This window comes from Caretta caretta, chromosome 18, assembly GCF_965140235.1.
Source record: "Caretta caretta isolate rCarCar2 chromosome 18, rCarCar1.hap1, whole genome shotgun sequence".
Taxonomy (NCBI): Eukaryota; Metazoa; Chordata; order Testudines; family Cheloniidae; genus Caretta; species Caretta caretta.
In genome coordinates this window covers 15,277,393-15,295,791 of record NC_134223.1, presented here as the reverse complement: position 1 = coordinate 15,295,791, position 18,399 = coordinate 15,277,393, and the positions used below count along the sequence as shown (strand labels likewise).

Genomic DNA, 18,399 nt, shown 5'->3' with positions numbered 1-18,399 from the left:
AGTGAGCTGTAGCTCACGAAAGCTCATGCTCAAATAAATTGGTTAGTCTCTAAGGTGCCACAAGTACTCCTTTTCTTTTTGTGAATACAGACTAACACGGCTGTTCCTCTGAAACCTGTTTAGCATCTGTTTGTCAAGGCTGCTAGGAGGGAGGGGGACACCTTTTTAGATCTAGCTGCTCTGGTGCTGACTATAGCCAGCCTGAATTTATTTAAGCGCAGACTCTTATGTAAAGCAGAGGAGATTAATATGCAGCTAGTTACAGAGTGACACAATCCCCATTTAATAGCCAGAGAATTTCGACAGGTCGGAGATGGGGATGATTTCCATACCTTGTTATTATCATGCAGCCGTAGCCGGCTCCGATTCAGCTGGGGGAAGGAAGAGGATGGATTTAAGAGGGACTTCATGCAATTGCTATAATGGAACTCCCCCCTCTCTTCCCCCAGCTCTTGTAAAGCCACAAAAAGGGAGGGGGAATCATGCTGCTCTGGGCCCGTCTGGGCTGTTCTTTGCTAGAAGATGGAGAGAATGCCTTCTGTCCTGATACCGAGACATCAGAGCCAAAACTCTCTGCTGCTCACAGCAAGGATCCTGGAGCAGACTAGCCCACAACGTTGAAAGGGTTTAAGGCCCGCCACAAGGGGGTGTGCAACAATCCCAAAGCGTAGCCCTTAGCACAGTGGGGTCCTGGTCTCTGACTAGGACTCCACGGCGCTACGGTAACACAAATTATAGCAGCCAACATGGCAGCTCCACTTCAATTGGCCTGGCATAAGGTTCTACGTGCCGTACGGCCACATCCCTAGAAGGGTGGTCGGAACTGGGGATTGAACCCAGGGCTTTGGGATTTAAAAGCATGATCCTGTAAGCCAGCCATTGGAGGGGAACAGAGCTACATTGTGGTTACAGACAGAAAGCTGAGGCCATTTTCCCCCCCTCCCTTTTCCTGAGAAGGGAAACATCACCGACATACTGCCCCCTCCGTGCCCAGGCTGGCAAGTTTTCCCCATGGCCTTTTGGGGAAGCTGGTCTCAACCACCAGCAACTGCATGTAAAGAGAGGGCTATGGGGTGGCACTGCCCTCCACGGGGGGGGGGGAGAACCAGAACTGCAAGGTGCATGAGAGCGAGACACCCGGTACTTCTGGAGCAGGAGGAAGAGAATTCCACGGGAAGTTCCGACTGGGCGGGGGGATGCATCATCACGACCGCAGGGAAGCACTAGGTAGCTACAGGCTTGCTGCAATTAAAGGGCTATGCTGCCATTCCCAAAGGGGCTCTGCACCGACAGCCACCCCCTCCCAGCCACCCAGGGTGCCGGCTGAGGGTTACACTCACATCCTTCCCTAAAAGCCGTGAGCAGATGTGCCCACCCTTCCTCCCAAAGTCAGCAGGCAGTCACGGGTGCACGCATTCGTTTTTCCCCGGGGGGGAGGGGGAGAGGGGGCCGGTGGCACACACGAAGTGCAGGCTGGGAACCGCACCCTGACCATCTCTTCCTGCACAGGAAGCTTCGGAGCAGATGCTTGCTAAGAGATGGGCCCTTACCTGATGTGTCAGGTCAGTTACTGCCACCAGCAGCTGGTCTAGAGAACTCTGCTGGTGTTTCCCACCCCTACGGCTGCTTTCAACCCGAAAAAGCTGCAACAAGACAGATTAAGTTCATCGCTCCTGGCTGCAGCGAGCTCGCCAGCACCAGCCGCCCCGCGAGGGCTGCCTCGGGGAGCGCTGCCGTGATTCACCCAGGCGCACACGTCTGGCAGGAGTTACAAACTAGCATCTCAGCCAAGGCCAGGAACGGCAGCCGCACCAGGTGACCTCGCAATCCATTTTCCAGGGTGTCTGCTGTTCCCAGCATGAAGCTGTAACTGAGACGGGGGCCAGGGAAGTTAATCTGTATCCCAAGCACGCAGGCAAATGAATACAAAACATCTCAAAAGAAACGGAGACGGTTCTGCTGACCTTTGCTTTGCATTACACACCTGGGGCCAAATGGTGGAGGGCCGCATGGAACAGATGGACTTGAGTTTAGATCCTCACCTCTAAAGGGATCAGGGCTCCAATCGCAGAATAACCGTCTGTTAAAGGAAATCCAGATTCCTGACTCCCCCTCCCCCAACGATTTCAATGTTTAAGAGACCAGACAGCAAACAAATGGAAAACATTTGGAAATCGTTTTAATGCTGCATGTCAAGAATCAGGAGAGTAAAAAGAAGGTGGAGGGGGAGAGGGAGCTGCATATTTCATCAGTCCACACATTTACGGACAGTAATTGAAGTACCCGTCCCAGCAATCAGCAGAGCAAAACTCCAGAATCCAGCTGTTCTTGGTCATCCCCTAAATTCTGAAAGGGAAGTTTGGATTAGCCATAGACGAAACCATTGGAGGGGCTGGGGGGGCATCCCACTGCTAGGCAGCATAGGATTAGTGCATCATCATTCTTACTGACCCCCCCTTTTTAAATGGGATCACACCTTTTCGTTGCCCTGGATAGGAAAGAAGAGACCAGCTCCTGCAGAGGAGGGGGAGTGAAAGGGGTACAAACTTTGGGAGATTTTCACCCCAGAATATCTAGGGCAAGGCTGGAATTGACGAGACTTGTGCACAATTTCCAGCGTACTTCTGGATTTTTAAACGGCAGAAGAAACGGACAATTTTCTGCCACTCCCGCCCCCAAACAAGAAGGGAATTTTCATAGCACAGCCAAGAAGTGAGCAGCAGCCGCTAGCAAGGGTTCTCCTACGCAACGGGCCCGATCCTTGCTTCCAGCAAAGCCAGTGAGCGTTTTGCCAGCAATTTTAATAGAAGCAGGATTATAGCCACAGCCTTCCCCCAAAGCCCTCTTCATTTTAACATCAGGCTTGCTGAAGCTTTCTATGGTTTCCCCCTTCCACTGCAGGGGTCCTTGGATGGAGCAGGGACTAAGCTAGTTTACAGCAAGCTCCCAAGAGCCAGCAGCACTATGACATAGCTTTGCTATTCCAGCAGATTTCTCGGCTTTTCCACCCCATGGGAAGTGGGGCGACGGAAAGCAGGAGGAGACATTAAATCTCTCTTTTCCAAACATGTCCCCCAGTCACTGCGGTCAGACAAAGCGCAGGTCTTTGGAGAGCACCGTAGATAGCAGCAGCAGTTTGAGCTGTTTGCAAAAAAAACAAAAACGCATCTATACAGGAAGAGCCCAGTTCCTGATTTCCAGTTTGGTTTAATAAGAAGAATTTCCTTCTTCCCTTCAGACTCATGCAGGAAACCTGCAAACAGACCAGCTCCATAATCTGATTAGCTTCCATCCCACGCACGTTTCCTGAAACAAACGATTTGCGGGAGTTACTTTCCATTCCGACCCCTGCCCACAAAAGGTAGGGAGTGCAATTCCAGCCAGGGGATCCGTCTTGGGTTCAAGAGAGCAACGAGCAACTGAAAGGAGGATGCAGTTGTCCAATTCATGCCTAGGAAGATTGCACCCTACCGGCACTTCCCCCTCACACTCCCGGTAGGACAGGGACTGATTTTTGGACAGTAAGTACCGACTCAGACTGCCAGCCCCTCAAGGCAGGGATGGCGTCTGAGAAGGACCAAGCGCAGTGCTTAATGATGTGCAGTGAGCCATTTAGAGAGGCTAAGACAAGCAAAGGCAGGGCATGTGCTTAGACACAAGCTGCATTTCCAGGGTAGTGGTGCAGCCTGGGTGGTAAGGTAAGAAAAGAAGAGCCACAGAGAATTTTTCAGGTAGTTCTAGGACGTTCATCACTCCAGCACCCACACGACTCACAATGCCCACGTGAGGCAGGGAAGTGCTATCTCCATCTTGCAGATGAAGTGATTGAGACACAGAGAGGGGAAGGGACTTGCCCAGATCACACAGTGAGTCAGCAGCAGAGCTGGAACCAGGTCTCCCAGCTCTCAGGCCGTGCCCTCCTTACCAGGCCGCCCTGAACCAAAAGAAAGGAAGTTCCTGGTTCACAAAGGAGCTGGCTGGCACTGGCCAGGCCATGGCTCAGCGGGTGGAAAAAAGAGCTTGAGAGGTCAGTGAGAGTCGAGGCCTTCATCGGGGATGGAAGAGCACCAGACGGGTACAGAAAGCCAGCAGGATCCAGGCTCACTGCTTGCAGTGCATTAGAGGCCTCAAGCTGAGGCCAAATACACAGCAGTCACCACTGAAGACACCGCTGCTTAAAACGAGGGGAGAGCTCAGTCCCCACCCCTCCCGCTGCTCGGGAGAGGAATCAACTGGGGAGATAACCCAGTGGGTGGGAACAGATGCTAGACGCCAGCTTTTTAATAGTGATCACTGTGCAGGAGAGGGCTTATCTCTGTCCGTTCCCCCCCCACCTCACCACCACCCCCCGCCCCCCCCCCCCACACACCTGTAATCAACCCCGACTGGGAGAGCAGCTGCTCAGCCTTTGCCCAGCAAGCCCCCCTCCCCACCTGGGTCTAGCTGCTGCCATATTCTGTGTTTGCGGCGGGGGGAGATTGAAAGCTTCTGTCCTCTGTTCGCTCCTTTGTCGCTTTATTAGAACACAAAGGGACAAGCTGGTCAGTTTTGCTAGGTTAGAATAATCGTACTGGAAGGTGGTGGTTCAATTACGCACGGACTGCCAAAAAAACTGGCGGGGAGAGCAAGCGAGGGGGGCTAAGCTCCTCTTCAGTGCACCAACAGCTCTTCCAGTTAAACCGCTGCTGCAGACGGTGAGGAATTCTCGTTGGCAACTTACAGGACAGGTACAGCTGCATGGGGGGGAAAACCACGGTCTGGGCTGAGCACATGGTTTTTCTTGCTCTCGGCCTGTGGCTGAAAATGCCCTCATTGAGGCACACGCTGGGCTGGGAACCAGCTGTAGAGAAGACGCCGGGTCAGCAGCCAAGAAGAGAGGCAATGCGGCTGCTTCGCTGTGATGTTCTCTAGCTGCTACAATACCAGAGACCAGACAAGCCAGGGGCATCAGGGAGATTCAGTGACCCAACCATAGCAAGAGACTCCTTGGTATTGGGACTGACCCCAGATCTAGACCTAGGTAAGCACTGGTCAGGGAAATGCCCGTGTGCGGAAAACAGGAAAAGAAGGGTTATTCGGAAGACATCCTAATCAGGCTCTTTCCCCATTGCACCAAACTAAAGCTCTGGTCCTTGACTAGGAGCCTAGAGACACTGCTGCCCCGGGACACACACAGCTGCCAAGCAAAAGGGATACACCATGACATTTTGATTTCTTCCCGAGTTCTGTCTGAAATATTGTTAATGAGTCTCTGAGGAGGCAAACACATTACAGGTTTTAAACGTCCCTTTCAGCCAGCCCAGAAGTCCCGTCCCCCGCTCCTGCCAAAGCAAGCAGCTACTGCAAATACTTATGGCTAATATTTACATTCAGATTCAGTTCAGGAAATACGTGTATTCCCTTTGGTGAAGGAGGGGGGCAGGAGGGCAGGTTTTTGGTATTATGTTTCCTATTGCAACAACAGGTCAGGGTTAAAAACCAAACAGGGAGATTGCAAATGCCTTGAATTGCCAGAGCCATTTTATAGCTACAGCAGCTCAGGTCCCTGGTAACGCCAGATCTTCGGCACATTGTGTAACGCCACTGATCGCCTCGTGGAAGGCGCATCAGCGCGGAAAACACACTCAGACATGGGTCCAATGCCGATTCCTTGGCTGAACGACAATAGCTCCTGCTTCACACTAGAGCACTTGAAGCACTGATGACTTACCCACCAGTTACAGGTGAGCAGGGCCCTTAAAACAGACCCTCAGTTGCAGGCTGCAAAATGAAAATGGACAAAGCTTTGGATAAACAAGGAAGCAGCCCTGACTTTCACCCACAGCTCAAACTGAACCTTTTGGCTAAACAGAGGCACAAGTTGGAGAGTCCAGGACAGATTTGGATTCTGAACCCCCCAAGCTCAGGATTGTTTGGATTTAGGGTTTTGGGTTCAGCCCATTATCAAATTGGAAGCATTCCACGAACTTCAGATCCATATTTTGAACTTTGTTCAAACTCCTGCCTTTTATTGGAGTCCCTCCTCCCGCCTCGCCAAGTTCTGATAATTTTCTCCCTTCATATTTCATTGTTGGATGTGCCACGTTGGAAGATTTTCTGCCAAGATTTCCAGTACGTTTCTTTTTAAGTCCAAGAGATGTGACAAAGCTTAAAGTATTACAAACATTGAAACTTTGCCTTTGGCCCTTCGCTAGTTGGGAAGCGTGAAGCAAGGCCGCCTGGAGAGTGGGGCCATCCAGTCTCACACGGTTAAAGTGGGGTACCTATATGCGTATTCCAGGGTTAAGCCTTCTACACAGCACAAGACCTGTTCTCAACACGCTTTGCAGCAAATCAACCACGGCGGGTTGTTTGGAAGACTATAGATTTTATATTACAGCAAAAATATATTTGCTGGAACGCTGGATGTCAACAACGTGTAAGGAGAGAGGAACTGGGGGAGAGATTTTTCCAGAGACCTTCGGGGACTTAACGTATGCTCCCAATTCCCACAATCTTTGAAAATCCCAGCACAAGTCGTCTTATTTAAAATACCCACCCACCTTGAAGGTCCCTGTAACGGTTCAGACTACAGAGGTGCACTGCATACGAGCACTGATTTCTTCCAGGGGAAGGTGGGTCATTAATTCCCTAACTGCTGGCAGTTCTGCCGATTCAACGGCCATTAAGAGACTCCACAGCTTAATGTTTATTCTACATTTTCATGTACTAAGGCCAGTTTCGGGGTCAAACCCTGGCCCTACTGAAGCAAATGGCAAAGTTCCCATTGACTTCAATAGGGCCAGAATTTCAGCCTTAAATTCGCTGTAAACTCACTTCTAGATGCTTGCCAAGCTGCAAACTTAACTCACTCACTCCTTGGAATAAAATGACTACAAACCCGGCTTTCTGGCATTGGGGCCTGCCTGGCAGAAGGGAGCCCAAAACCTAAAAGCCAAAAGTGAAGTAGCATCTGTACAGGCTGCTTCAGCAGGGTTTCTCAAATGCGGCCACTCTGGTCGCACGCAGCCGCCAGGGGCTTTGCTTGTGGCCACAGCATCCTGGGCTGTGATAGGTGAGAGGGGGAAGTAGTGGTCCCTCCCTGTTGCTCCTGGATGCACCACCTTGCGGTTGGTTGCTGGAGCTGCCAGCAGGGGCTGGATCCTGCTCACCTGGGGCACAACGCTGGAGGAGCAGCCAGATAGTGAGTTCCCCACCTTCCCAGGGGCAGTGGGGCTCAGGCTTTGGGCTTCAGCCCTGGGGTGGCGGGGCAGCAGGCTCTGGGTGGGCCAGAGCTCAAGTCCCGCTGTGACTTGGGTTCACGCCCTGTCATTCTGGAAGCAGCTCAAGGCACAGACTTGAGTCAGAAGGTCTGTGTAGGGCACGACAGACATGCTAACACAGCAGAGAGACCCAGGCCCAGCAACTGTAAACCCAGGTGTCCAAGGCCGAGTGCACACTCCGGTGCAGGTGTGCAAACACCAAGTCTACAAGCCCGGATCTCACAGACGAAAGTTTACAATGCTCTACAGACTTACCCTTAGAGCAGTGGTTCTTAGCCTGGAGTGACCATGGAGGAGCGGTCCATCAGCAGCTATTAGCCAAGATGGCCAGAAACACAACTTCATGCTCTAGGTGCCCTGAACCTCTGACTGCCAGAGGCTGGGACCGTATAATGGGAGGGACCATCAAAATTGCCCAGTTCTGTTCATTCCCGACAAAGGGTCTGGTACGGACCACTGTTAGAAGACAGGGTACTAGGCTAGATGGACCATTGGTCTGACTCAGTAAGGCCATTCTTATGTTCTCTTTCCACACTATTCATGAGACCCTTCATTTTCGGTTTAAACTGATTTTTACCGAAAAATTCTCAGGTTTTACAAAAAGTATTCCTCAGTATTTTCTGATTTTCACCCTACTTTTGTATCAGATATAAAGAAAACCTTGTTTTATTAGGAAAATACAAAACATTGCGTGAGATATATGTACTATGATAATACATTAGTCTGTGTGTATATGCAAAGCTGCCTGTTGAAGTAAGGCTCTGTATTAGTCTAGAAGATACACACAACAAACAAATGGGCACACATGCAAGCTCTGAAGTGTGTGCGCATCTGAACATACTGATGAATCTCACACCCACCATGTACACATTTCAAGCTGTAGCAGAGAACAATTTAAAGATTTGACACACTGAAATGGGAAGAAAATGAAAATCTGTATCAGAACACGTTTCAGAACACAAGGAAGTATTCACAAGTTTACAAAAAAACAAAAACAGGAGAAAAGGACAAAGTTGAGTCTATGCGCTGTAAATATTTACAGGCTAATAGTTCTAAGTCTACAACAGTAAACTGTTTATTCAAATCAAAAGTTTTATTTGGGGATTAGAGATGTATTCTTTTCTTAAACTCAGAGGTGGTATTGTGTTTTGAGTTCTGTTTTAGTTCTACAGCAAGCCAAACTGATGAACAGAATTCAAAGCATTAATCTATTGAATACATCCCCCCCATCTTTCCGTCCACCAAAATAAACCCTGATATTTACTCAGAAAAATGACTAGTTTTTTTGCACTGATTTTCACCTGTTTTTGTTGTGGTGGTAACACACACGGATAAATTCCCAGGAAAAATTAAACAAAAACAGAAAACAAAGGGCCTTAACTATTCATGAGATGTCATGATGGTGAAAAGGTACTACTTGGTTCAAAACAGAACGAGTTAAGTTCATGGAGAACAGATCAATCAACCGCTATTAGCCAAGATGGTCAGGTATGCAACCACATGTTCAGGGTGACCCTAAGCCTGATTGCCAGAAGTCAGGAAAGGAAGACGGGGGTGGATCACAAAAAAAGGGCAAAATTGAAATGAAATATTTTGTTTGACACAAACTGGAAAAAGACACCTTTCTTGTTCTGGAAAATGTTTGAGATTGACTTTGTCCAGATTTGGTACAAAACATTTTTTTGTTCATGCAAAAAGTCTCGGGGGGGGGGGGGGGGGAAGAGGGAGAGAGACCATTTCCCACCCAGCTCTGCTTGTTTCCTCCACCCCTTCTTTCTTCCTAAACCCAAGTCCCAGGGAACTGATGGAAGTTAAAGCCTTGCCCTGCACAGATCTGGGTCCTGCAGGAGCAACAGTACGTGTGCTGTGCGTCTCGTTTCTAGGAACAGGATGCAGGGCACATAGGAGCTTGTAGCAGCCGGGCTGGGCTGGGCGGCAAGATTTATCCATTCAGATCTCTACATCCCAGCAAAAAGACCTCTAATCTCACCAGAGTGGACTTAAGCACGAGGCTGGGGGAGCTATTCTTAGACGTCTGACTTCTCGACAAGCCAGCTGGGGTGTTTCAGCAGAACCCTTCTGCTTGCTCTCTCTAACCTTGCAGATTTGGGTGTTTTTCGGACAGTCAAAGCCTTGAGGCCTGAACAGGAGCAGATGCTATTAAAGGGTGAATAAAGGGGTGGAAGGAAGAAGTGACCATTCTTTCATCAGCCTGCCTTTGAGAACCAATACAACAAAGTTTTGGCAGAAGACTAAAGTTAGGAGCCAGGGACAGCTTTGTGTTACAGTTTTAAGACAACAAACCCATTTCCCCTCTAGTGCAGAGCTGTGAACACTTCTGACTTTACACACACACACTCCCTTATACAGCCCCCACTGCTCCTAGTATCTAAGTGCCTTCAAGAAGTGTAATGAGGCAGTGAGATTAGCATCTGTCACCTGCAGTTCGAGGGGGAGAGGGGGTAGGGTAGAAGGGAAGCAGGAAGGGGAGTATTTAATTTTAATGTGATTTGATTAAATAAGTATATGTGCAATAAGAGAAGGAACTTATTTCCCTACCCCAAAGCTACGCCTTCCTTTAAAGGAAGAGCAGTTTTAGCACATAGCATTATCCTCCCAAAACAGATACACACAAGCAGGTGTGTCAAATGCCAACTACCAGCATGGCTAGTCCCAATGCTGAATTCAGCTCTGCCCCCTCTACGCCATTGCTCCCTCCCCCGCCACACACTTCATGGCAGATCATTTGTTCCGGTTTTGTGTATGAGGGCAGAGAATCGCACAAATAAAGGGCTTAATTGTCCAGCTCACATCATCATCATCGTCCCATTCTGTGCCTAGGGAAAGCAAGATTCAGCCATTAAAAAAAAGTGTCAATTCTTTGTAACAAAGCTGTCCAAAGATGCTTTCCTTTCCCCTCCTTTTTAAAAGTAAATTTGGACAGATAATACCACTGTTCATTTTAAAGCATTCTTCAATCAATTTAATTTTCACACTTGTGCAGAATTCTGGGTTTTAAGGATTTTCTTTTAATTTTCATAAATGTAAATATCCACAGTTGTACAAAATTATGAGGTGGGAAGGCTTGGATCAGACCATTATGTAATACCAGTAGAAGCATCGAGATTCAAGAAAGAATGAAAGTTTTAACCATTAAACCACAAAATGGCATTGTCACACGTCAAGATACGCCACGCAAACATCCTTCCATCAAAACCTCTAATAAGTTCTCAAGCAGCATTTTTCTTACTTTGCCGAGCTGTTAATTTCCAACATTAGTGGAAATATTCTTTCCTCAGTTTGCGAAATCGATGTGACCTGACAAATCTCATCCTTCCAAGCCCAGTTACGTATAGAAAGCTGTAAGCTCATCGGGGCAGAGAACTTGCTCTCTAGTTTGTAGACCAGGTGCCCTTGGATATCCCTGTCTAATGGCCAATCAGATATGATTTCCATCAGCTCATTTGAGGACGGTCCACATGCTGAAGCCCTCTCCTAAGCAGCAGCAATCTGATCTTGGAAGGAAAGGTCCGGGTCAATTCACAGCTTGCGCCCTCTTCCCATCACCTGAAACCCCATCCCCAACACACGAGACTACTGACCCAGAGTTTGAAGTGGAAAGGGCCAAAAACAGGCGCCATATTACTGAGCACAGAACCTTCTTATTTCAGCAACACCACAAGCCGCAGGCAACGGAGCCCAACAGCAAATGCATCCGAAGCAGCCTCAGTTCGCGTAAAGGGGTCACTGCCTCCCAGCTTTCAGCCTAGGGGCAAGGTAACAACGCAGCACGCAACCGGTTCGTGACATCAGGCAGAGCCTACTTTGAAGCATTAAATACACACACAGTGAAGCGAATATCAGGGGATCTGCTCTTGCCTTCTACTAGGACAGGAGACCACCCCCCGAGGGTTTAAAGCCAAGTCTGTCTCACACAGACACATACCCTGGGCCTGGAGTGATGACCCACACTTACCTCCGGCATTGTAAGCTGGCAAGCACCTCATCGCAATGCAGAGGGTAGATATAGCCACAGAGGTGGCACTCAAAGCAGCAGATCAGCACACCTCGGCCTGGGCAGGCACCACTGGAGTATCACTTGATGGAGGAGAACCCCCCGCCCCTCGCAGTAGCCTCTTACAGTCAGCTAGGAAGACACATCTGAGCCCTGCACTCACTTGCAAGCACTCTGCACTGCCATCTGTTGAGAATGCAGCCAGGAAGCCTATTCATTCCAGAGCACCTCTGAGTGCCACGGGCTGCCGTGCAAGTCTAAAATAGGTGCGAACAAGAAAGCAGGTGCACGGTGTGAGAAAACACTTTGCCCAGCTATTGCCCTTTGCACCTACGCATCTCACTGTGTTTCTGTAGATGTTCACGATACTGCTTGCACTCTTGCTAAGCAGGTGTGACAGCCACTGTCTTGGAAGACACACTGGGGATTGAACTAGGGATGCCCAAAGCTAAACATGCAAGTCTTTACAGCCTGAACCAAAGAGCCAGGCTCTGCAGCTGCGGCCTGAAACAGAACCACATCATCTCTGGATTGGGCACAGAGGAAGATGCAGGAATGGGCATGAATGGGGTCCCTAGCCCATGTTTGCCAGAAGCTGGGAATAAGCGACAGGGGATGGATCACCTGATGATTCCCTGTTCTGTTCATTCTCTCTGGGGCACCTGGCACTGGCCACTGTCGGAAGACAGGATCCTGGGCTAGATGGACCCTTGGTCTGACCCAGTCTGGCCGTTCTTATGTTCACAATACATACCAAGCCGATGGGTTACACTGGCATCAGGACAAATTCTTATCTGGTGTAAACCTTCACAGCTCCATTGACTTCACTAAAGTTCCTCATCTGCTATGAGTCACGTCACTACACTGAAGTCAATAATGCTGGGAGAATTTATACCAGACGAGGATCTGGCCCATTATCTCTATTTTACAGACAGAGAAGCTGAGGCAGAGAGCGCTTACGGCAACAGGCTCAATCTCACAGAGTGCTGGGGCCAGAGCTGAAAATAGAACCCAAGCGTCTAGACGCCCACTCCGCTGCTCTAACTCCATTGCCCGTCAGCAGACGTATGCTTCATAACCGACCAAGCCACCCACCAGTTTAGTGCCGTACCTCTATTTTTTTTACTTCCCCCATTATACTTTGGCTCAAACATTCATGTGACTCTCTCTGCAGGAAAGCGTCTAAGGCAAACTTCAAACGTTTTGCTTTAAGAAAAAGAAGTATGAAGATCCCAAATCATGAACAAACACTTACTACCCAGAAATATTTAGAGTGAAGTGAAAACAGATTCCTTCGATTACCACCCAAGTCCAGAGACATTAGTTATATCACTGTAGTGTCTAGGAGCACCATTTACTGACCAGAATTTCATTGTGCCAGGTGCTGTACAAACATAGAACAAAAAGACCATCTCTGTCCTATAGCTAGCCACATCACACAGTTTAAAATGTCAGTCATTTGTGGTGTTGCTTTCCACCGCCATCTCAACCCTCCCAGCAGAAAGAGACACCCTCCACCCCATTTTTAATATGAACAAAAGCTTTGAAAGTGATTCTTCCTGACAGACTCCACGGGCGAAGCCACTTGGGGGTATATAGGGCTATGCAGGTGTTTTGGTTTCATAGGATCACAAGCCAAAGCAGCTGGCATGCCCAAGAGAAATCCTTTGCAATGGCCGTTTGCCCATTTTAGACCCACTGTTCAGGAAGCCAGTTACTAGTAACTTTTAAAGGTAGGTAACATCTTTCACCTCCCCTCCTTAACAAAACCCCTGCATAAATAAAGAGCGAACCAAGGGCTGCTCTAAGTCCCTTATGATGCTGCTGCTATCAGAACCCTGTGCTTATGAAGAGCCCCAGTAAAGGAAATGGGGTTCCTCTACAGAACTACTGCAGGACAGAGGCTTAAGTCAGGAACAATTTTGCAACTGACTGATTATGACAGAGGCAGATTTAGGCCTTGAGTATTTAGGGAAGACATTCAGAGTCAGCCACCATCTCTCTCCCTCCCCTTTCGGGAAAAAGGAAAGCTTTGCAGAGTTTGAGTTAAGACACTTTGTCAAGAAAGCCTGAAGCCAAACGACTCATGTGTTAGAGTGAGCACAGTTAATCCCGCCTTCACTGAAAAGCTCAGTGCAACTTTAACTATGGAGCAGCTATGCACATTAAAAGCATTAATATGAAACAACCTCACACATTATATCTGCAAAGCAGAACTCAGTTTTAACCACATCTGGGTGGTGCCCGTGGTCAGTATAATAGGTTTAAATCAAGCCCGATTGGTAAAGGACAGCAGACTTTGGAGAAAACTCACTTTTTGAATGAAAGGACCACCAAGGGGCAGGAGGAGTTGAGAGGTATGTGACAGATGGACGATAATGCCCCATTTGTTTTGTTTTCAAAGGCTACCTTTTTAATTGCCTTTACCTTGCCAACTAGCAAAAGAGAGGGATAGCTCAGTGGTTTGAGCATTGGCCTGCTAAACCCAGGGTTGTCAGTTCAATCCTTGAGGGGGCCATTTGGGGATTGGTCCTGCTTTGAGCAGGGAGCTGGACTAGATGACCTCCTGAGGTCCCTTCCAATCCTGATATTCTATGAACTGCAGCAGAAATCCGCTACTGAGGTCCTCCTTTTCTCTAGCCAAAACAGCAACATCAACCCCCCCCCCCCGCCTCAAATCCCTGGCTTTAGCAATGCACAGAGGAAAGTACTTTTCTGAGTTCCTTTCTGGGTACAAGCTTTAGCCAATATCAGCTTAAATGCTACTTTGCACCTTCCGCTTCCTTTAACACAATAGGGCCCAAGAGGCTGGCTAGATTATTAAACGTCACGACACAATGCAATAGGCACCAGAGTCCGCTCTGAAAACAAAAACACAAAACACACACAAAAAATCCCCCCACAAGGCCAAAACTTTCCAAGCCTTCAGGAGCTGCTCTCATGATTTCCTCTAGGTTAACTTATTTGCTGCCTCACTGCGGAAAGGCTCTTTCTACCAACTCAGCAACTTCTTTGGAAAAAAAAAAGAGAAAAGAAAAAAAAATAAAAAGGAAATCGGGGCCCAGGCGACGGTACAAACAAAACAAAACGCGGGTCCCCACAAGCCAGCCAGCCAGCAGCGCCCTGTCCCCCCCCATGTGGCGGACCCACGCGAACAAAGCACAAGCCCTGCCCTCACGCCCAGGGCTGTCGGCTAGCCCATGCCCCGCCAGGGACTGGGCTCAGTGGGGTGCTTCGCCCAGGGCAGGTTTCAAGCAGCCGTAGCCCGGCCAGGAGGGCGCGCACCCCCCGCCTGGGGACCAGAAAGCCGGGTGCGAAGGGATCGCAGCCCCGGGAGAGCTCCGCGGAGGGAGCCGGGTCCGGGGAAGGGGCGAGGCAGAGCAGCCCGGAGCCGGAGGGAGGGAGGCTAGGGCCCGGCAGGAGGGATCCGAGGGGGCCGCCCCCCGGGCAGCCCTTACCTGCGGGAAGTCATGGCCGGGGCCGGGAGCGCGGCGGGCGCCGGCGATGCACGGGGCTGCGCCGCTCAGTGCAGGCTGCCGGCCGGCGAGGCGCAGCTGCCCAGGTCAGAGAAAGGGGCGGGGCTCGGGGTCCCTAGCCACGCCCACTCCCGGGCCACATATGGTCTGGGCACGCCCCCTGCCCGCATCCCCCAGGCCGCCCATTGGTCAAGGCGGCCAGCCTAGCCCCGCCTCCTCCAGCTGGAAGGTTAAACCACGTGTCAGCAGGGGGAAAGCCCTCCCTGTGACGAGAGGGAACCCCGCCCTCTGTTCCTCCGCCCCCTCCCTCCCCGCTTGGCAACTGGCACCGCCCATCAACAGAGGCAGGGCGGCCGCTGCGGCTCTTAAAGGGGCAGCGCACTCCCTGGGGAGGGGAAGGCTGAGGCCAGTGGGTTTCAAACCCTTTTTTCTGGGGACCCAGTTGAAGAAAATTGTTGATACCCGAGACCCAACGGAGCTGGGGATGAGGGGTTTGGGGTGCGGGAGGGGCTCAGGGCTGCGGCAGGGGGTTGGGGTGCAGGAGGAGGGTCAGGGCTCTGGGCTGGGGGTGCAGGCTCTGGGGTGGGGCCAGGGAGGAGGGGTTTGAGGTGCGGGAAGGTGTTCTGGGTTTGGGGGAGCTCAGGGCTGGGGCAGGGGATTGGGGGCAGGAGGGGGGCTGGGCTCTGGGCTGTGGATGGGGATGAGGGGTTTGGGGTGCGGGAGGGGCTCCAGGTTTGTGGGGGCTCAGGGCTGGGGCAGAGGTGTGGGAGGGGGTCAGGGCTCTGCATGGGGATGAGGGGTTTGGGGTGCAGGAGGGGCTCCAGGGCACGGACTTGCCTCTGGCGGCTCAGTGGCGCAGGCAGGGTGCACCACGGACCGCGCTGCACCCCGGAAGCGGCCAGCAGCAGGTCTGGCTCCGAGGTGGCAACGCGCAAGCAGCTCTGCACGACTCTCGCCCACAGGTACTGCCTCCCCCGGCTCCCATGGGCCAGGACCCAAGGCTTGGGGAGTGTGGAGCCAGTGTTCGGGGTGGGGGCAGGGCACAGAGCCCCGGGGCCCCCCTGCCTAGAAGCTGGACTGCTGCTGGCTGCTTCCAGGGCACAGCGCGGTGTCAGAAAAGTTAGGCACTAGCCTGCCTTAGCCGGGTAGCACCGCCGCCGGGACTTTTAACATCCCGGTTGGCGGCGCTGACCAGAGCAAGGCGACCCAGCACCTCACATGCTGCGACCCAGTAGCGGGTTGTGACCCACGGATTGAAAGACACTGGCTTAGGCAGCTGGGCGTCAGGTTGGAAAGGCCGAGCCTGGTTGAAGAGGCAGGGCAGGAGCCCAGTGCTGAAGGGTACACGCCCCACCAAGGGGATCACAGCCTGTGGCCCCCCTACGGCCGGGGCTGGGTCAGGGTGGAGGTACGCCCAGGGGCATGGGGACGGAGGGTAGCTCTGTGGTTGTTCCCTAGAGTCCATGGACAGGCCTGCTGGAGCCTGCTCATTTTCCTTAGTCCCCCTGCCACAGAATGGTGTGAGCCCTAGTCTGCCCTAGTCCGCTGCTGCATAAATAAAATTCCTGGGGCAGGGTGTGTGGCGTTCGTTCAAGCAACATCCTGGATTTGGTGCCTGGCCCTCTGGCTCAGTCATTCGAGGCCGTGCTTTGTCCTGTGGCTCCAGCCGCACAAGGCGGAAGATCAGAGGTCACACGTTGAGATGCCAGCGTGTAGTCTTGTGATAGGCCTTCCTTTAATATAAGCTTTATCCTGTAATTTTCAAACAATTGTCCTTTGTTTTCTTGACACGTTTAGGCAGGCGCTCGGAGCACAAGTTGACCTGCTGCTCAGGAGGAGAAAGGGACAGACCTGTCCTCTCTGGTCTGCTGCCCACTACAGGTACAACGGCACTTCTTGTTCCCCTGTTGCCCCAGAACACAGTTTTCCACTTCCCTCCTCTACACCAGACTGCTGCTTTCCCTGAGGTGTCTGCATACTTTTCTCTACAGCCACTCTTGCAAGCAGTCCCCCTGAAGTGGGACTACTCACACCACTGAGGTAAGTAGGACGTGGTCCATATTTAGAAAAGGCTTTGAGATCCTTTTGGATGAACTAATATGTTTAAGACATTAATAAAAAAATAAAGCACTGCTTCTATTGAAAAACCAAGGAAATCTTCCTCCTCCTGCAACCCTGTCTACATTACCATGCCCCTGCTTTCTAAACTTTTATAATACATGTGTAATTGGCATTTACGACCTCTTTTCACAGGCTCTCAAAGTGCTTCCTACACATTAATTATGGCTCAATAATTTCCCAGCCAGGGAAAGCATTCCCACTGCTCTCCATAGCTTTCTGTGGCTTGCATGATCAATTGCTTAATGTATTCTGATGTGCTGTTTACCTTTCTCCACAGTTCAATACCTTTGTAGATTTTCTTCCCTCCACCATTGGATGAAGCTAACCTCATCTGCTCCCTAAAACTAGACCACTTAATTAAGAGGTGAGGACCGCCACCTCACCTTTCCTTGCTATGTTGTCATCTGATCTGCTTTAATTGCCCAGCATGAAAGTTAACATAAGGTTGCCACCTTTCAAAATAAATAAATAAAATAAAATGCAGCACACATAATTACTACATGGAACAGCAAACATAGCTGGACTTCCCCCGATCGCCAGGAGTTTTCAAAGATAACGGCCAATGGCTCTGCAATCACATCCACCAACTCCTTTAGCACTCTTGGGCGCAGCGCATCCGGTCCCATGGACTTGTGCTCGTCCAGCTTTTCTAAATAGACCCGAACCACTTCTTTCTGCACAGAGGGCTGGTCACCTCCTCCCCATGCTGTGCTGCCCAGTGCAGTAGTCTGGGAGCTGACCTTGTTCGTGAAGACAGAGGCCAAAAAAGCACTGAGTGCATTAGCTTTTTCCACATTCTCTTTCCTTTAATGAACTTAGGGTAAAGCAGCCCACCGTGCCTGTACAATACCAGGTAGGAAGAAAAAACCTGCCAGCTACACTAGTACAAAACCAAATAGGTTACATAAAGCTACCAGACATGTCAATATAATATCAGACATTGTTAGGGGATGCTGTGAAGGCCAAAACTATAACGGGGTTCAAAAAAGAACTAGACAAGTTCCTGGAGGACAGGCCCCTCAATGGCTATTAGTCAAGATGGTCATGGAGGCAGCCCCCTGATCTAGGTGTCCCTAGCCCTTGTTTACCAGAAGCTGGGAGTGGAAGACAGGGGATGGATCGCCCAGTGATTGTCTGGTCTGTTCATTGCTTCTGAAGCACCTGGCATTGGCCGCTGTCCGAAGACAGGATACTGGGCTAGATGGACCACTGGTCTGACCCAGTATGGCCGTTCTTATGTTCTTAAGAGGTAAGCCTATGAGCACTGGCCCACTTGGTCTTTAAAGTTGGTTATATTCCTTGTTTCGCCTTCTCTTTTGGAGAGAGAGAGTCTTTAAAAATATGAAGGGGCACATTGTGATCATCCCTGTGCCTATGCAGTGATATTAGAGAGAGGATCAGGCTTAGGTTTCAGAGGAACAACAACAACGACCATGCTGCCTTGGTACATCTCTTAAATCGGCAGCCCCTCACCCTAGGTTCCCCCCCCTTTGGGTTTCTGATGAAAGGAGCAAGCTGGTAATCA

At 50.5% G+C, this 18,399-nt stretch overlaps 1 protein-coding gene across 2 annotated transcripts in view; it reads right to left on the bottom strand.

The window, feature by feature from the left end:
• LOC125624525 (tyrosine-protein phosphatase non-receptor type 11) overlaps positions 1-14,825 on the bottom strand; it is an 83,541-nt gene extending 68,716 nt beyond the window's left edge. Inside the window, exon 1 of one of the 2 annotated variants that reach the window (XM_048825312.2) lies at positions 14,736-14,825. In XM_048825312.2, the coding sequence (XP_048681269.2) occupies positions 14,736-14,749 (14 nt within the window). In that variant the 5' untranslated portion in view covers positions 14,750-14,825. Of the gene's footprint in view, positions 1-332; positions 362-14,735 lie in introns of those variants that run through there. The other variant, XM_075121104.1, reaches the window with a different exon arrangement.
• Positions 14,826-18,399: the final 3,574 nt, after the last annotated feature.